Source organism: Geotrypetes seraphini, chromosome 8, assembly GCF_902459505.1.
Source record: "Geotrypetes seraphini chromosome 8, aGeoSer1.1, whole genome shotgun sequence".
Taxonomy (NCBI): domain Eukaryota; kingdom Metazoa; phylum Chordata; class Amphibia; order Gymnophiona; family Dermophiidae; genus Geotrypetes; species Geotrypetes seraphini.
The window spans coordinates 63,970,006-63,990,025 of NC_047091.1; the positions used below are offsets into that span (position 1 = coordinate 63,970,006).

At 40.6% G+C, this 20,020-nt stretch overlaps 1 protein-coding gene across 3 annotated transcripts in view; it reads left to right on the forward strand.

The window, feature by feature from the left end:
• MUS81 (MUS81 structure-specific endonuclease subunit) overlaps positions 1–20,020 on the forward strand; it is a 117,043-nt gene that overhangs the window by 52,925 nt on the left and 44,098 nt on the right. For all 3 annotated transcript variants that reach the window (XR_004540252.1, XM_033953610.1, XM_033953611.1), the window contains 2 exons: positions 4,046–4,158; positions 4,360–4,476. Coding sequence is in view for 2 of the 3 variants with exons in the window: in XM_033953610.1 (XP_033809501.1) it covers positions 4,046–4,158; positions 4,360–4,476 (230 nt within the window). In the remaining variant the exon portion in view is untranslated. The remainder of the gene's footprint in view (positions 1–4,045; positions 4,159–4,359; positions 4,477–20,020) is intronic.

A 20,020-nucleotide genomic window follows, 5' to 3' on the forward strand; every position in this document is an offset into this window, starting at 1 on the left:
CAGAGGAGGGCGACGAAAATGATAGGAGGCTTGCGCCAGAAGACGTATGAGGAGAGAATGGAAGCCCTGAATATGTATACCCTAGAGGAAAGGAGAGACAGGGGAGATATGATTCAGACGTTCAAATACTTGAAAGGTATTAACGTAGAACAAAATCTTTTCCAGAGAAAGGAAAATGGTAAAACCAGAGGACATAATTTGAGGTTGAGGGGTGGTAGATTCAGGGGCAATGTTAGGAAATTCTACTTTATGGAGAGGGTAGTGGATGCCTGGAATGCGCTCCCGAGAGAGGTGGTGGAGAGTAAAACTGTGACTGAGTTCAAAGAAGCGTGGGATGAACACAGAAGATTTAGAATCAGAAAATAATATTAAATATTGAACTAGGCCAGTTACTGGGCAGACTTGCACGGTCTGTGTCTGTGTATGGCCGTTTGGTGGAGGATGGGCAGGGGAGGGCTTCAATGGCTGGGAGGGTGTGGATGGGCTGGAGTGGGTCTTGGCGGAGATTTTGGCAGTTGGAACCCAGGCACGGTGCCGGGTGGAGCTTTGGATTCTTGCCCAGAAATAGCTAGGAAGAAAAATTAAAATTAAATTAAAAAAAAAAAAAATTTGGGTTGAATCAGGTTGGGCAGACTGGATGGACCATTTGGGTCTTTATCTGCCATCATCTACTAGATTTTATGCTGCTTATCCTAAGAATAAGCAGTGGATTTCCCCAAGCCACCTCAAAAATGGCCTATGGACTTCTGTTTTAGGAATATATACAAACCTTTTTAAAATCCCACTAAGCTAACTGATTTCACTAAATTCCCCAGTTTAATTATACGTTGTGTGAAAAAATATTTTCTCCAGTTTGTTTTAAACGATCGGGAGAGAGGAGGGATGGGGCTGCTGGATCGTGCGATTGCGTGGAAGGAACATAAGAAGTTGCCTCCGCTGAGGCAGACCAGAGGTCCATCTCGCCCAGCGGTCCGCTCTCGCGGCGGCCCATCAGGCCCACTGCCTGAACAGTGGTCTCTGGCTAATTTTACAAATTACCTCTAATCCTATCCCTCTAACCTTAACTCTACTCTTATCTGTACCCCTCAATCCCTTTGTCCTCCAGGTACCTGTCCAGACCCTCCTTGAAGCCCTGTAGCGTGCTTCTGCCTATCACATCCTCCAGTAGCGCATTCCATGTATCCACCACCCTCTGGGTGAAAAAGAACTTCCTGGCATTTGTTCTAAACCTTTCCCCTCTCAATTTCTCTGAGTGCCCCCTTGTACTTGTGGTTCCCCATAATTTGAAAAATCTGTCCCTGTCCACTTTTTCTATGCTCTTCATGATCTTGAAGGTTTCTATCATGTCTCCTCTGAGTTGTCGCTTTTCCAGCGAGAAAAGCCCCAGCTTTTTCAATCTGTCAGTGTATGAGAGGTCCCCCATACCCTTTATTAGCTTAGTTGCTCTTCTCTGGACTCTCTCAAGTATCGCCATGTCCTTCTTGAGGTATGGCAACCAGTACTGGACACAGTACTCCAGGTGTGGGCGCACCAATGCACGATACAGTGGCAGGATGACTTCCTTCGTCCTGGTCGTGATACCTTTCTTAATGATACCCAACACTCTGTTTGCTTTCCTTGAGGCTGTGGCGCACTGCGCCGACGCATTCAATGTTGTGTCTACCATCACTCCCAGGTCTCTTTCAAGGTTGCTCACCCCTAGCGGTGATCCCCCCATCTTGTAAGTGAACATCGGGTTCTTTTTCCCAACATGCATGACCTTGCATTTCCCTATGTTGAAGCTCATCTGCTACTTTTTGGCCCACTCTTCCAGCGTTGTCAGATCTTTTTGGAGGTCTTCGCAGACCTCCATGGTTTTGACCCTGCTGTATAGTTTAGTGTCATCCGCAAATTTAATAACCTCACATTTTGTTCCTGCCTCCAGGTCGTTAATAAATATATTGAACAGAAACGGTCCCAGCACCGACCCTTGTGGAACTCCGCTCGTGACCCATTTCCAATCTGAGTAATGGCCCTTTACTCCAACCCTCTGTTTCCTGTCCGCCAGCCAGTTTTTGATCCATCGGTGGACCACGCCTTGCACCCCATGGTTCCATAGCTTCCTTAGTAGTCTTTCATGTGGTATCTTGTCGAAGGCTTTTTGTAAGTCAAGGTAGATGATGTCTATGGATTCCCCTTTATCCACCTGGCTATTTACCCCCTCAAAGAAGTATAATAAGTTCGTGAGGCATGACCTGCCCTTGCAGAAGCCATGCTGGCTCGACTTTAGCTGCTCATTGTTTTCGATGTGTTCCCAGATGCTGTCTTTAATCAGTGCTTCCATCATCTTTCCCGGGACCGAGGTCAAGCTCACCGGCCTGTAGTTTCCCGGGTCTCCCCTTGAGCCTTTCTTGAAGATGGGCGTGACATTTGCTATTTTCCAGTCCTCCGGAATCTCTCCAGGCTGCTGACCGGGAGGGGTAAGAAGGGAGGCAATGCGCAGCAGATACTTTACTGTGGGGACAAGTCGCTCCACGGGGTGGTGAATGGCCTTGACCCGTACTCATGGCTACCAATCTTTCTTTCGCCCCGTTCCTGTGGGTTACCCTTGGCTAACAGTCACTATGTCATTCTCTAATGGCGATTCTCCCATGTACCCCCTTGCCATAGATTTGTTTAGGTGTGTTGCTTGGCTTTGAGACTTAATTGGATTTGTTTACCAGCTCTCAGGCTAAGGAGGTAGAGCATGTGATCAGAAAAGTTGTGAATTTCTGCAATACCCGGACTGTGGGTTGGGATTGAACACCTAGAGTATGGAATACTCCAGGGACTAACAGAAAGATGATTATTGAAAGTATAAACCTAATCTTCCATAGAAAAATTTGCTAATAGAATTCCTTGGTCACACAAACAGAACACAAATGCCAAATCCATAATAGCTGACCAAAAATGATACATACAGTAAATTAAACCAAAATCTCAAGAAGCCACACCTTGCATTTAGTAACACCAGAGAAATAAAGATCATTTCCTTCTATATTGTGCAAAACCAAAATGACATATGGCATGAATAATTTTAGGGGAGTGCAACTGCCCCCTGACCAGAGATGTATTTCGTCCAGCCTCTAGCTTTGTCCATGTTCAGTTTTTCAAGTTGTGCATTAATACTTTCTTCCATTAATGGTACATTTTCCACTCTAAACCCATCTTTGGTTCTTCTCCAGGATTTTCCTCTATGAACACATAGAAACATGGATGTCTGCTTTTTTCACATCATAAGAACATAAGAACATAAGAAATGCCTGCACCGGATCAGACCCGGGGTCCATCTAGTCCGGCGTTCCACTTTCCACATAGCTAGTCTTGTTATCTTTCAGTTTTACCATTCTATTTCTAGCCTTCCTCCTTTCTCCATCATAATTGGAAAAGTCTTGTCACCTCTTTTTAAATCGTCAGCCATTTTGCTAGGTGTATTTCTGTCTTCACTTTTTTCAGTTTTCCCTGGTAATCTTTTTTGTGTGCTTATCTCTCAAACAGACCTACCTGTACACTGTCTTCTCTCTCTCACACACAGACATTGAATTTCTGGATACTTGTTTAGCTTCATAGTTATATGTTCCTTCAAAATTTGATGGTAAAACATAGGTGAGGCTAAGAACAAATAGGAGGCCAAGACCCAGAACATACTGCCAGCACTGTAATGGAATTTAAACTTTCTTGTAAAGGTTGAGATAAGGAAGTTTGTAGAAGCTGGCATGGATTTAAATAAGATGATTTATCCTACCAGTGAGGAAAATAACTAAATAGAAAGATAGCAGACTGCTAAGTAATGGAATTAAAGGGGCCTTTGGCAAAGTAATAGTGAGGTGCACTGCAGAATTGTATGTGTTTGAGGATTGTAGCATAGGACTTAATAGGGAATGCTTCATACATTGGCAGAGATGCATTTGAAAGGAGGGGCTCAGTATTGGAATAGCAGGAGGTAGTGCAGGAGTGAGGTACATTGACAGAGCTGTGTGTAGTTTTGTGTGATTCTAAGATTTTGTTATGGTGTTTTGGATGGCAGGAGAACCATTGGCCCCACGAGCTCGAGAACTTGTGCTGGACCACGTAGTGGAGAGGAAGAGGATGGATGATCTATGCAACAGTATCATTGATGGCCGCTTCCGTGAGCAGAAGGTACCATTGCATGACTCTTGTCCTTGCTTTTATGTAACCTAGGTCTCTTCTCTATCCTTAATGACTTCAGTGGGGTTTACAGTCCCTTGAGCAGCAAGTAGGTAGGGTACATGTTTTAAGATGATGATTATCCTGCTCCAGATTTAGCTACCGACTGCAGGACGTCACCACACCACATTCCTGTCTGCTTTTCTTTTCTAGTTCCGGCTGAAGAGATGTGGGCTGCAGTGTCCCATTTATCTGGTGGAAGACTATGGCACCTCCCAGCACCTAAGCATACCTGAGGCCACATTGGAGCAAGCCATTGTAAATACCCAGGTAGTGCAAAAGCTTACTTCAGACACATGTCTCTGTTTCCATTCAGTAATGGAAGAATCAGTAGTTTGGTGGGAGCAGATGTGTCTTGAGTTTCTTCCTGATCAATAGGTGGATGTTTCCCTTCTGTGATGAAAAGAAAGTGAAACCTCTTAGATCAAAAACATGCTGGGATCAGTATTCAGCCATGGCATACCTGGTTCTTGTACAATCCCACTTTATTCCGAGACCAGTGGTTATTTCCCTCCTCCCGCCAGGGATCTGTAGGAAGCCTCAAAACGTTTGAAGCTTTTACCCCCCTCACTTTACCATTGAGCATGCTACTGTGTACTCTAGTCTTAATTCCTACAGGCCAGGCTGTAGGAGCTTATCTTTTCTGCTCGTGTTTCTTTTTCTGATTTTGCAGTAATTTCAGTAATTTTTGGTTGCGGTTTCGCCCTTGTGCTTTGGAGGTTCCATTTGGGGACGTCCATGGGTTAAAGGGCTGGAGGAGTTGCCGTACAGTGAGAGATTAGAGAAACTGGGCCTTTTCTCCCTTGAAAAGAAAAGACTAAGAGGGGACATTATCGAAACATTCAAGATAATGAAGGGAATAGACTTGGTAGATAAAGACAGGTTGTTCAACCTCTCCAAGATAGAGAGAACGAGAGGGCACTCTCTAAAGTTAAAAGGGGATAGATGCTGTACAAATGTAAGGAAGTTCTTTTTTGCCCAGAGAGTGGTAGAAAATGGAACGCTCTTCCGGAGGCTGTTATGGGGAAAACACCCTCCAGGGATTCAGGATAGAGTTAGACAAGTTCCTACTGAACCAGAGCGTACGCAGGTAAGGCTAGACTCAGTTAGGACACTGGTCTTTGACCTAAGGGCCACCGCTGGAGCGGACTGCTGGGCATGATGACCACTGGTCTGACCCAGCAGCGGCAATTCTTATGTTCTTATGACTGTTTGAGACCGTCTGCTTCTGGGGGGTTTCCTGCTCAGCAGTAAGACCCCTGGACAGCCTGCACATTGGGGCTACGGGCTCTTTCCCTTTGGAGCTAGCTCATCCCAGGTTCGTCTGCTAGGTGGGTGTAGCGCAGGCTGAGTGGTTCTGTGGAGGCACGACTGGGATCGGAGCCAGGTTGCGTTCCTCCGCCAGTCGTTTGCATGACATTTCCAGAGATTTTTGCAGGGTTCCAGGCTACAGGCACGCTCTGCCTACCGCTGCCTGTAAGACCCAATGACGCCAGGGAGCTGAGGGCTCCTCTGCAGATAGGGGGTTGGCTCTCAGAGTTTCGACCTGCCCTGGATGCGCATTATGACAGTCCAGTGAGTCATGGAAATTATTCAGTCAGGTTACAAGCTGGAATTTGCCCAGCCTCTGTCAGACTGGTTCATGTCTTCTGTCAGGAGCCCAGGCACAGCACGCTAAGTACAGGCTGCTGTTCAGCACTTGCTCGATTTTTGAGCAGTAGAGCTGGTGCCAAGCGACCCTTCGGGTTCAGGCAGATACCCTGTTTACTTTATCTTTCCTAAGATAGGATCGAAAGATTGGAGACCAATTCTGATTTTGCAGCACTTCCATCCAGTTCTCAAGCTTCCTTGGTTATGGATGGAGACCGTGTGTTTGGTTTCAAGTTTATTTCAAAGTTTGATTAAATCGCAAAATCACAATCCAATGCGATTTACAAGTAATAATAAAATCAGGGTTTAAAAAAAAAAATTTGCACATTCCCATTTTTCCAGATCGCCGCAAGTTTCTGCAGTTTCATAAGCTTGATCAGCATTATCAGTTTTTGGCCCTGCCTTTTGGGCTGTTGACAGCATCCCGAACCTTCATCAAAGTGATGGTGGTCATAGCAGCTCCTATGAGGAAGATGGAGTTGCAAGCTCACCCTTATCTGGCCGCCTGGTTGCTCAGAGCGCCCTTGCAAAAGGGGTGCACTACGATAGCAACAGTGCTTCACGTACTGGAAGACCTGGGTTGAATTGTCATCTTCAAAAAGAGCCATTTGACACACACAGTCGCTGGAATATGGCAGCAGGCCATGTTTACCTGCCCGAGGCTCGGAAACAGAAGCTCTGGACACAAATTTCAGAGATATTGAAGATGGTGGCCCCTTCAGCATGGGACATCCTACAGGTTCTGGGTTCCAGGGTTGCCATGTTGGATGTGATTCCCTGGGCGAGGGCGTACATGCATCCTCTTTCGAATGCCTTCGTTTCTCGCTGGGCACCCCGAGATGTCTTAGAACTGAGTCTGTCATGGACTCTGGAAGCCAGAGTGTGTATGACCTGGTGGCTTCGTCCTCATTAACTCTGCCAGAGCGTTCCGTTAAGCATTGCCTCCTGGATTGTAGTAACCATGGATGCCAGCCTTCGTGGCTGGTAGGTGCTCACTGCAGTCACCGTCCTTTTCAGGGCTGTTGGACTCCGTCATCAAAGAAGTGGTCGATCACCGATGGCAGTGGCTTATGTTAATTTTCAGGGATGAAATTCCTTTGGGCGGAACGTCAACTTATGCTGATGGCGGCACATGTGGCCAGAGTGTCCAACGTTCAAGCAGACTTCCTCAGCTGTCAGTCTAGGGATCTGGGTGAGTGGATCCTAACGCGAACAAGAAGGCACCTCGTTTCTTCAGTTGCAGATCCGGCCCGGAAGCGAGACACTCGATGCTCTAGAGCAGTGTTTTTCAACCTTTTTTGGGCAAAGGCACACTTGTTTCATGAAAAAAATCATGAGGCACACCACCATTAGAAAATGTTAAAAAATTTAACTCTCTGCCTATATTGACTATATATAAAGTAATTCTCTTGAATAGGAATCAAATAAACACAAAGAAAGTATTTTATAATTACTTTATTACAAAATAAAAATTATAAAATACTTTATTCAGTGCGAAACCTGGGCCTGTTTGGCTGAACACAAAGCTGATATTCTGGCTGGAATCGAAGAAAGACACACATGTAGCTCTTCGTCAACAGCTCTCAGTCTCTCTCTGTATTTGGTTTTTATAGCATACAAAAATAGACAAATATACCCTCCATCCTTTTTATTAAACCACAATAGCAGTTTTTAGCGCAGAGAGCTGCGCTGAATGCCCAGCGCTGCTCTTGACGCTCAAAGGCTCCCTGCGCTAAAAACCACTATTGCGGTTTAGTAAAAGGTGACCATATTGTAAAATATAGACAGCAGATATAAATTCAGAACTGTGCATAGTAAGTGAAGGGAAGTTTTCATCTCTGGGAATTTACCCAGTTAACTATTAAGTTATTTGGGCAAATTCCTTTGAAAACTGTGGTAATACTGCCTCCACTTTGCTAAATTTAAAATAAAATCATTTTTCCTACCTTGTCTGGTGATTTCTGGTTGCACTTTCTTCTTCTGACTGTGCATCCAATCTTTCTTCCCTTCTATCAGCCTGTATGCTTTCTCTCCTCCACACCTCATTCCCTCCCCCAACTTTTTCTTCCTCTCTCCCTGACCTTTCTTTCTTTTTTTCTGTTTCTCTTCTTTCCTTTTGTTTCCCTGCCTGCCCCCTTTCTTTCTTTCTCCCTGCCGTTCCCCAAGCCACTGCCACTGCCGCTGCCATCGGGGAACAGGACCCACCAATGGATAACAGGCCCCAAAGCCGACGCCGACGCATGCTATCCCTGACGTCAATTCTGCAATCGGAGAGGATGTTCCGCCCAGCCAGGCAGCGATTGGCTGGCCCGAACTTCCTCTCCGACTGCAGAATTGACGTCGGGGAGAAGAAGACTTATCTGCTCGATAGATTAGATCGCCAAGACAAAGTGAGTCCTGGGTGATAGACTCACTTTGCCTTGGCGAGCTACTGGCGCCCCTGCCTCGGGCCCCCTGTCAGCTCCGGGCCAGGCGGCCCTGCGGCACACCAGGCAACATCTCGCGGCACACTAGTGTGCCGCGGAACAGCGGTTGAAAAACACTGCTCTAGAGCAACTGTGGCCTCCAGAGGTTCTTCAATAAGTTTTTCCGCCTTAGCCGCTGATAGGCCTTTGGAGGATTGTGAATCACCCTGGCCACGTCATTCTGGTGCCGCTCGATTGGCCTTGAAGACATGGATCTGATGTGGCTGCATGTGGATTGCAGTCTGCGCCTGAACGTCTTTCCTAACCTCTCTCAGACACAGTAGCAAAGGAGGATCCGGGTTGTTTTGCTCGTAATAATGACCTATGGATCCCTCTTTTAGGAAATTATCCAAACCTTTTTTAAACCCCGCTACACATTCCTCTGGCAATGAATTTCAGTTTAATTACATGTTGTGAGAATAAATTTTTCTCTGGTTTGTTTTAAATCTACTGTTTAGTAGCTTCATTGCATGTCCTAGTGTTATAAAAATTATTATTAAATGAAGGGAACTCCACCAATAATATATATCCCTCTCTGGCTTAGAGAGATATATATTATAAAGAACTATTAATTTGGGGAAAGTTAGCTTGCTTGATTAAAACTTAACTAATTAAATATCAAGAACTAAGACTCAACATTTATAAGCAAACTGAAAATTTATTTAAAAGAATTAAAATCAAGCAGGTAGAAGCAGTTACAGATAGGATCTTTTTGAGCAAAGATAATAGGATTACACAAGACAATGTTGCTAAAGCAGAAGGATCAATTTATCTAGATTCAAAAAGTTACTCACGATGTGAATGGTCCTTAAAATGGAGGCCGCATGGCCTAGTTGGGTCCTTGGCCGATAGAAGCACATGGCCTGGAGAGATGTTGCAGCATGGTGATCCAGGAAACAGAGCAGTTTTCGCAGCTTGATCAAAGCTAGTTCCAGAGGAAGAGGAAAAGAGCCTGGGTTAGAAAGGATTTTCCCTCATATTTATAGGGCTGAGACCTGTTCCAAAAATAGAATGTATTCTCAGGACCCATGATGCATTGCAGTTTCTCTGTTCATCTGATTGAATCTTCTTTTGAGTGTCCTAAAATGGTGTGAAGAGCTTTGTATTGATCTTGTAGACTAGAGTAGTCCAGAGATGAATTTGGTGAGAAGGGCTTCTATTGATCTGTAGACTGGAGTACTCCAGAGATGAATTTGGCGTGAAGGGCTTCTATTGATCTACATCCTGTTCCACTTATATACCTTCTATTATGGGATAGTAGAGTACTGTTTAGCTCTGGCATCCACCCTGGCAATGTGTTTTGTCTTATCAGAATAGGTGTACTTAACATTTTCTGAAGGTGATGGCTCCGTCCTTTTTTTGTGCTTTATTGAATGGGGCATTTAACACCATCCTGAACAGATGGCTCTGCTGCCTCAGAGGCCACATCAGAAATTCACTTTTAAATCCATCAAATGAATATACTGTAACTTCAAAAAGAATTGTAAAACCATATTATTTTTACTTTAAGTCCCTCAGAATAAATGATCTTTTGGGACAGGCAATAATTTAAATTCATAACTTCAGTAACATTAACTATATCAAGCTACATATTTTTACTTCAAGCAGAATTGTAAAATCATTTCATGCTACACTAGTATTTTTGGAAAGAGTGAACAAGCGATTCATTATTTTATAGACCTCTTATCATATCACCCCTGAGCTGCCTCTTCTCCAAGCTGAAGAACCCTAGCTGCTCTAGCCTTTCCTCATAGGGAAGTCGTCCCATCTCTTTTATTATTTTTGTTGCTCTTCTCTGTACCTTTTCTAATTCTGCTATATCTCTTTTGAGATACGGCGACCAGAACTGTACACAGTTTTTGAGGTGCAGCCATACCAAAGAGCAGGGGTAGGGAACTCCGGTCCTCGAGAGCTGTATTTCAGTCGGGTTTTCAGGATTTCCCCAATGAATATGCATGAGATCTATTTGCATGCACTGCTTTCAATGCATATTCATTGTAGAAATCCTGAAAACCCAACTGGAATACGGCTTTCGAGGACCGGAGTTCCCTACCCCTGCCATAGAGCGATACAAGGGTATTATAACATTTTTATCTCTGTTTTCCTTTTTTTTAAAATTCTTTATTTAATTTTATAATTTGACATAATAATCAGTCAATTCAAAGAAATATTCCAATACCAGTCTCAGCAATAGTTAACAAGATAATCAAAAAGATGAAAAAAGAAAGCAAAACAAAAATACAATACAATAGGAAAATTTTTTTTTTTCAATTCTAAATATACTGGATTGAAAAATTAGACCTCAATAAGAGGGGGGAAAGCTACATTCGCTGAATTTTCAATCAAACATTACTAAGAACATAAAGATGGTATTGAGTGGGAGCAAGAACCTAATTAAACTAAGCAGGTTGGAGCAACAATTCTCTCAAGAATATTAAGTTTGCTCTTTCACAGAAATAAATTTTATCAACTGCTGAAGTTCAAAATAAACATGTCTATTCCCCTGATAGACCATAACACATTTACATGGGTATCTGAGTACGAACGTAGCACCCAGCTGTAAGACCCTCGGTCTCAAAATGAGAAACTGTTTTCTTCTCTTTTGGGTCATCCTTGACACATCAGGATACATTCTCACAGTTTTTGTCATAAATGGTATGTCCTTGAACTTGAAAAACAACTTAAGCATACATTCTCTGTCAGAGTCTATAGCAAACTGTACTAGCAGCGTTGCAGTTGCCTGTGACTCATTATCTGACCTCTCAAGGAAATTTGTCAGGTCCAAACTATCAGCAGACAAATTCTGCTGGCCTGGTTCCTGAACAGGTGATCTAATTGGTAAATAATATATTTTAGTGATAGGTGGATAAGAGGTTTCGGGAACTTTCAATATCTCTTTCAGGTATTTCTTAAACATATCTTGTGGAGAAATAAGTGATAGTTTTGGAGAATTTATAATCCGAAGATTACATCTTCTGGTCATGTTTTCCAGCATTTCAACCTTAAAATTAAGATTTCCACTGCCCGTAACCCACACCGAGGCCTGGGTCTCCACAGATTTTATTCTGGTCTCATGACCTTCCACTTTTGTTTTCACACTAAATATTCTATTTTTCAATTCCAAATTTTCAGAAACAACAGTAGTATATTGTGTAGTAAGTTGCTGCATTTGAGATCCTAAAGAGAGTTGTAAAGTAGATATTGCTTCCTATAATGTTTCCATAGTGAAAACTTTGGGCCTCTGCATAGGTGTTAGTTCAGACCCCAGACCCTCTGTTACAGATAAGTTACCTAAGGCCTCAGCTGGAGATATATTCAGTTTCAGGAAATCTTGAGGAATTTGCCGTTCCAATTTCTCCGGGTGCACAGATGTCTGGTTTGGCTTCCCTTCTCTGCTTGCCGAGACGCCTCCCAAACTTGGTTGTGCTGGTGAGGGAACACCCTGGGACGCTCTGACCTCCATCTGCTGGTCTAACACCCCCGGGTGACTCGGAGGACTCCGCTCCTCCGGAGACAGTGATGTTGCGTCGAGGGAGAGAACTGACGCTTCAGCCGGCGTGTCTCTCCCAGCCGAAGAAAACTCCGGATGACTCGTTCCAGCCCCACGCTGGAGGAAAACATCCATCGGGCCCGCAGCTGTTGCCAAAGATTCTTCCGGGGAAACCCGGAACTTAGATTTGCGTTTTACCATCGTAAAAGTGAGAACCAACAGCTCCAACGCCTCCGTGAGTGCTTAACTCCAGCTACTCGCAGCCATCTTGCTAAGCCACACCCCCCATAATTTTGTTTATCTCTGTTTTCCATTCCTTTTCTGATAATGCCTAATATTCTATTTGCTTTCTTAGCAGCCGCCATATATTGAGTTGAGGGTTTCAGCATATCCTCAACAATGACACCTAGATCCTTTTGCTGGGTAGTGACTCCTAACACAGAACCCAGCATCACATAGATATAGTTTGGGTTCCTCTTTCCCACATGCATCACTTGCTCACGTTAAACGTCATCTGCCATTTTGACACCCAGTCTTCAAGTCTCACAAGGTCCTTTTGCAATTTTTCACAATACTCTTGCGATTTAACAACTTTGTGTCATCAGCAAATGTAATTATCTCACTAGCAGCTGCCCCAGCACAGATCCCTGGGGAACCCCATTATTTATACTTCTCCATTGAGAATATTAACCATTTAAACCCACTCTGTTTTCTTTTTTTTTTAATATATATTCTTTATTCATTTTCATATTTTACATGAAGTGTACAAAATATTGAATTACAACTAATGAATACACAATATCACTTTTATATCTATTACATAATATTCTAAACATATTTTTATCCCCTCCCCCACCCCCCACCCTTCAAGTACTTTCCAATCCCTTTATACATATTGTATACCATATTATAACATGTTATGTAAAATTATTTTCACTACCCCCCCTCCATATGTGCCATAAAGAATACAACGAAAAGAAGAAGAGAAATCCTACTATTCATTCACTACAATATTTTGTCAATGGCCCCCATATTTTTATAAATTTAGGATATGTCCCTCTTTGTATTGCTATTGCTCTTTCCATTTTGAATATATGACAAATTGTATTCCACCAAAATGTATAATTAAGGTTACTATGATTCTTCCAGTTTTTGGTTATATGCTGAATGGCAACCCCTGTCATGACTAATAAAAGGTTGTTATTTTCTGGTGAAATTTGACTTTTTTTTCTCATCATCATTCCAAATAACACTGTATCATATGATATTGCTACATGATTTTCCATCAATTTATTAATTTGTGGCCAAATTGCATTCCAAAAACTTTTAATGTAGGGACAATGATACAGTAAATGATCCAATGTCCCAGGTTCCAGATTACAGTGCCAGCATTTATTGGACTTAGAACTATCTAATTTTTGCAAACGTGTAGGGGTCCAAAAAGCTCTATGTAATAAAAAGAACCAAGTTTGTCTCATAGATGCTGACACTGTACATCTCATTCTCCAAGACCAAATTAGTGGCCATTGAGATGCAGTAATTTGATGCTTAATCTCAATGCTCCAAATGTCTCTTAGACCATTTTTTGGTTTTTTATTCAAATATCCAGATATTAATTTATACCACAATGCGGCTTGATGCCCTAGGAAGTCTGCTTGGAAACATAAGAACTCTAAACTATATTGATTATTCAATGTTTTCCACTCAGGGAACCCAACCTGAATGGCGTGCTTCAATTGCAACCATTTAAAACTTTGTGTTTTACTAAGACCAAATCTATGTTGCAATTGTGAAAATTCCAGCAATTTACCTTCTGAAATAACATCATTTAGAGTCCGAATGCCTGCAATAATCCAGTTCTTCCAAAGGATTTGAGCTCCGCCAATTTTGATCTTGGAGTTTATCCATAAAGACTGATTAGTTGACTTGTTTATTGGGATAGGTGTTAATTTACTAATAAACCTCAACGTTTTCCAAGTATCCATTAATATCTTATTTTCTCTGTATCTTCTAGGCATGTTGAAACTTGGAAGATGAACTAAATTTAGGGGAAACATAAGGCGCCATTCCAAATACAACCAATCCGGTGCATTATCTATAAGTTCTGGGAGGATCCAATACATACCCTGACGTAAAATATAGGCTTGATGGTACCTATAAAAATTTGGAAAATTTACCCCTCCCTCCTTAATTGATTTTTGCAAAGTTACTAAAGCTATTCTAGGTATTTTACCAAGCCAAAGAAATTTTGTTAAAATGCTATTAAGCTTTTTATAAAAGGACCCCTGAAAATAAATAGGCATCATACTCATTTGGTAACAAACTACAGGCAACATCATCATTTTAATAGTTTGAACTCTCCCCCACCAAGAAATATGTAAAGGGTTCCATTGCTCACACAACTCCGTAACTCTTTTTAATACAAATTTTTCATTTTCTTTTACGGTATCTTCAATTGTATTTTTAACTTGAATGCCAAGATATTTAAATCCTTCTTCCTTCCATATGAACGGAAAATCATCAAATAGTCCTTTTACACAATGAACATTTAAAGGTATAATTTCCGACTTACTCTAGTTAATTTTATAACCTGAAAATTTACCAAACATATCAATTAATTCTAATAGACAAGATAAGGTAGACTCTGGATTTCTCAAATAAAGTAAAATATCATCCGCATATGCCGAAATTTTATATTCCATATCAGAATATGGAATACCCTGTATCCCTCTTGCTTGCTGTATTGCTAACAATAAGGGTTCTAATACAACATCAAATAACAAAGGAGATAAAGGACAACCTTGTCTAACTCCCCTTTGCAATTTAAAACCTTCAGATAACCTATTATTAATATTTAATCTTGCAATCGGGAAGCTATACAATGTTTTTACCATTTGTATAAATCCAGAACCTATACCAAACCATTCTAAAGCTTGATACATAAAATTCCATTCTACCCTATCAAACGCTTTTTCTTCATCCAATGAAACTGTAAAAACCGGTTCATCCATTTTTTTTGATAAATTTAACATATGAAACAATAATCTAGAGTTATTAGAGGAATGCCTTTTAGCAACAAAACCAGTCTGATGCGTGTCTATAATATGTGGGAGAGCTTTGGCTAATCTCAAAGCCAAAATTTTCGCCAAAAGTTTATTATCCATATTTATTAAAGATATAGGCCTGTAGTTCGAAACCAAAGTAAGATCTTTATTTATAATAATAATAATAACTTTATTTTTCTATACCGCCATAGTCAGGCGACTTCTAGGCGGTTTACATTGTAAGAAGGCTGGACATTCAGCGAATAACAAAAGGTCTTAATACAATACAATACAATAAGTCTACTTAATACAGTACAATACAATACATTACAATGAGTCTAAATACAATACAATACAATAAGTCAAGTACTATACAATAATCTAACTGGGAAACTTACGTACTAGTTGGAGTTCTATGGGTTATGAGTACCTGGATATTTAGTACTTACATATTAATTGGAGTTCTATGGGTAGAGACTACCTGAATACATGAAAGGAGCTTCTTAAGAGCAAGAAAAAGGTGTTTACAGGGGGGAAGTCCTAGTGAGGGAGGGGACAGTTTTGGTCAATGAATTTGGCGAAAAGGGCGGTTTTGATCGATTTTCAGAATGCACTGTATGTCAGATTGGGTTCGTTTATGTAGTTTTTCAGCCAAACTTGCTGTCTGTTCGCTTGGCTTAGGCAAAACAATTACTACTGATTCAGCCATAGTACCTTTAATATCACCTTTTATAAGTTGTGTCTGATATAAATTTAGTAAATATGGGGAAAGGACATTTTGAAATGTTTTATAAAATTCTACTGTATAACCATCACCACCTGGAACGGATCCAACTCTAAGAGATCTCAATGCTGTTTCTAATTCTTTTAATGATATAGGTTCATCTAAACTCCGTTTTATATGATCAGGAACCTTAGGTCCATTAATTAAATCTAAAAAATTTTTACCATCTTTTTGCCTCTCCAAATAAGGCTCGGAAGAATACAGGTCCTTATAAAAGTTTAGAAATTGTTTTAAAATTATATCCATTTGATTTTTTATTATACCACTAGTCTTTAAGCCCGTTACATTAACGGGTGCTAGAACATATGTGTGTGTGTCTGTCTTTATTTCTTTCTCTCTCTCCTTAGTCGCTTTTTTTCTTTCTGCCTTTCTTTTTCCTTGGCTGTCCATCATCACCCCTTGCCTGCTCCCCCTGTCCATTTTCCCTTCCTTTTACCTCCCCTGTGTCCACCACCACCCCTTCACTGCTCTCCTTATGCAGCAGCAGCCCTTCTCCCTTTGTTTTACCTCCCCCCTGTCCAGCAGCACCTGTTTCCTTCTCCCCATGTCCAACATTAGTCCTCCGTTCCTTTTTCTTCACCCCCCCTGTCCATCAGCATCTCTTTCGTTCTCCCCCTGTCCAACGGGTGCTAGAGTAGACAGTTTTTTTTTCCTTTCTCTCTCTGTGCTTGGATGCTGTCTGTCTGTCATTCTTTCTGTTTGTGTGTCTGCCTTGTGCCCTGCCTGCCTGTATTTCTCCATTGCGTCATGCCTGCCTATCTCTTGGTGTGTGCCCCCAGCACACCCTTCCCCCCAAAACAGCCCCGTTTTCCAATGCCCCTGCCCACTTTTGTGCCATGCCTGCCTGCTCCGTGGCCCCCTTCTGTTTCCCCCCTATGATTGCTGCTGGCCCAGCAAACCGCTCACCTCAAAACAGCCCCCTTTCCCTCTCCCCTTGTTGAGCCATGCCTGCCTGCTCTGTGATCCCCTGCCCATGATTGCTGTGTGCCCCCAGCACACCCCTACCCCCAAAGCAGCCCCTTTCCCTCTCCCCCTGTTTGCCTGCCATGCCTGCCTGCTCCCTGTGCATCAGCATTTCCCTCCCCTTCACCTGTTCCTTCGTAGCAGCATGCAGATAAAACGGCTCCCTTAGTTATTTGCTGTTTTTTTGTTTTTTTTTTTAGTTTAAAGATGCCGACGCGGCTCCTCTCACGATCCCGCCTGCGTCGGAAGCCTTCTCTGACACAGGCCGGGATCGTGAGAGGAGCCACGGCGGCAGTTTTAAACTTAAAAAAAAAAATCGAACAAAGAACTAAGGTAGCTGTTTTCAAAGCCGCCACCGCGGCTTAAGGGACAGGATTGTACAGCTGGACTTGATCCTGGGCCCGCGTCTGCCCTCCTCCGACAGCCGGCTCCCTCGAAGCCCTCCTCCCCTCCCCCTTTCCCTTCCCGCGGTCCGTTTGACTGCGGTCCGGCCTGTGGAGGCGATTGACTGGTGACGTACAACCCGCGCATGCGCACTAAAAAAAACGGGACAGCTCAGGGAACACGATTTTTTTAGTGCGCATGCACGTCTACCATTTTATTATATTAGATTATCATCTTTTATCCCATTAATATTAGTTCTTCTTTTTTTTTGCTTTAAGATAATTCGCTAATAATCTTCCCGCCTTATTAGAATTTCCATAATACATTGTCTGCTTGGAAAACAAATCTCTTCTTATCATTTTTGAAGCTAATTCATTATATTTACCTTTTGCTTTCAAAAGAGCTTGCAATACCTCATGTTCCCATTTACTTACCAATTTAGTTTCTAATATTTTAATTTCCTTTTCTAACTCTATATAATGCATTTTAATCTGTTTCCTAACAAAAGCCGAATAAGATATAATATGACCTCTCATAGTCGCTTTAAATGCGTCCCATACATTTTCAATAGATGTATCCTCCACTAAATTTATTTGGAAGAAATCACTAATTTGTGTTTTAAAATTTTCCAAAAATTTGTCATCCACAAGCAATGCATTATCAAATCTCCAAAGAGGTCTTCTATTCTCTAATTGATCTAATTGTAATTCTATCCATACTCCCGCATGATCCGAAATAATAATAGGATCTATGGAAGCCTTAATCACTTGTTGCACCTTATGTGATGAAATAAAAATATAATCTATTCTTGAAAATGATTTATGAACCTGTGAACAAAATGAAAATTACTGATCATTAAAATGAAGAATACGCCATATATCTTTCAAATCACATGATTGAGCCAAATTATCTAAACCTAAAGATTTTATACTTTTACCTGGTTTTTTATCCAATAATGGATCCATTACAGCATTAAAATCTCCAGCCACCACTAAATTAGAAGCAGCCAGTGGTAACAACATACTCTGCAACTTTTTAAAAAATTCTGATTGATTTGAATTAGGGGCATATATATTGAACAACGTCAGGGTATTATTTCCCATATTCATATCAATATGTAACCATCTTCCATGTGGATCTGAATTTACTACCTTAAAATTGGCCATACACTTTTTATTTATAAGAACTGCTACCCCTGCTTTTTTACCTGCTGCTGGAGCAAAAAAACATTCCTTTATCCACCCACCCATTAGTTTCTGTGATTCCTTTATATTCAGATGAGTCTCCTGCAAACAATAAACATCCGCATTTTGCTTTTTAAAAAATGCTAATACCTTTTTCCTTTTGATTACATGATTCAGGCCATTAACATTAATAGAAAATATCTTAAAAGACATAATATATTTTAAACTTCTCATCATAATCTTCTTCCTTCCTTCTTTCATATTTAAGATCTAAAGAACTTCTCTCAATGACACACATTTTTACCCCTAAAATACCCAATCCCTTATTAATCTTTTCCTTAATCATTCTAGTAATACCTTTAAAGCCCATCTTTTTCCCACTCCTCCCCCCAATATAATGACTGCTTAAGGACACACATTGGAACAGCAACCCCAACTTCCCCCTCCCCCCAGGCAACCAATATGTATTAATAACTCCTTTATCATTTCTTAAGACAAATTCACTAACCCTCCACAATGTATCTTAGTATATCTCTCTTCTAATCATAAAATCTTTTTTTTTTACCATTTTAAAATAATTACTTTTTCTATCTGTTATTTAACCTTTGGTCACATAACCATATTTAACTCCTAACATTCCATTAATGCATCTTTATCTTCTCACCAATCTTTAAATTCATTTCCACAATATTTTACTTCATACAACAAAACTCTATCATAAACATATATTTAATAAAGTAGTATCATTTTTCCTATATCTCATACACTCTAATCCAACAACCCCTATCATCCTTTTAATACCTAAAAACAAATATCCATATCTTCATATACTTCTTTAAAAATTGTTTACAATTTTATAATTTTTATCTTCTATTTATATATAAACATTTTTATTTCATTCTGAAAAATAATTTTTCATTTTATAATTAATTTTTTTTTATACATTTCCTCTTTTCCAATTAAAATCCAATCCTTTTAAAACTATAAAATTACAAAATCAAACTTTACATTTGATCTTTTAGTCATCTCCTTCAATTACCAATAAATTCATATTATGTATCTTTCTTGTATATTATTCATTTTCCTTTCCTTTACTTGCATCTAAATGTCATATAACTTTTCTGTCTATAATTAGTCCATTCTACATTCTTCTTTTTATTGTCCTTTCATTCATTACTTTTCATTTACTGACTTATTAAATTAACTGAACTTTCATATTTATTTCTTAGCTATATCCATCCTCTCTTAAGTCTCTTGACTGCCAATTGTCATTTTATTTAATATCCTTTTAGTCTATCCATTCTGCTTTCTTCTTTTTCCCATCTATTTATTATCTTGTCCATTCTTCACTTTTCTCCTTTTGTTAATTATTCAAGTTCTTTATTCCTTTCTGTTCACTCTTTACTCCAGCCATCTATCCCTCAATCTCCTAAAGTTCAGTCTCATGACTTTCCAGTCCATCCTTCTTGCTTTTCCTTCTTTATATTCTTTTACAGTGGTGCCTCACACAACGAACTTAATCCGTTCCAGGAGCAAGTTTGTTATGTGAAACGTTCGTTGTGTGAAACGCGTTTTCCCATAACATTACATGTTAAAAAAAATAATTCGTTCTGTAGCATAAAATATGCTAAGATGACATAAAAAAAGATAAATTTTTGGTTATTATTTTTATTTAGATACATCTAAAAACATAATTGTTTTTTAAAACAACACACATTTTTTAAATTTAAAGACAGACTAAGTAGAGTCTAATTTTACAGTGAGAGGGCAGAGTCTCAGCGGCAAAAACTGGGACTTAACTGTTCATTTTTTTTTTTTTCTACCGTGTTTCCCCGATGATAAGGCAGGGC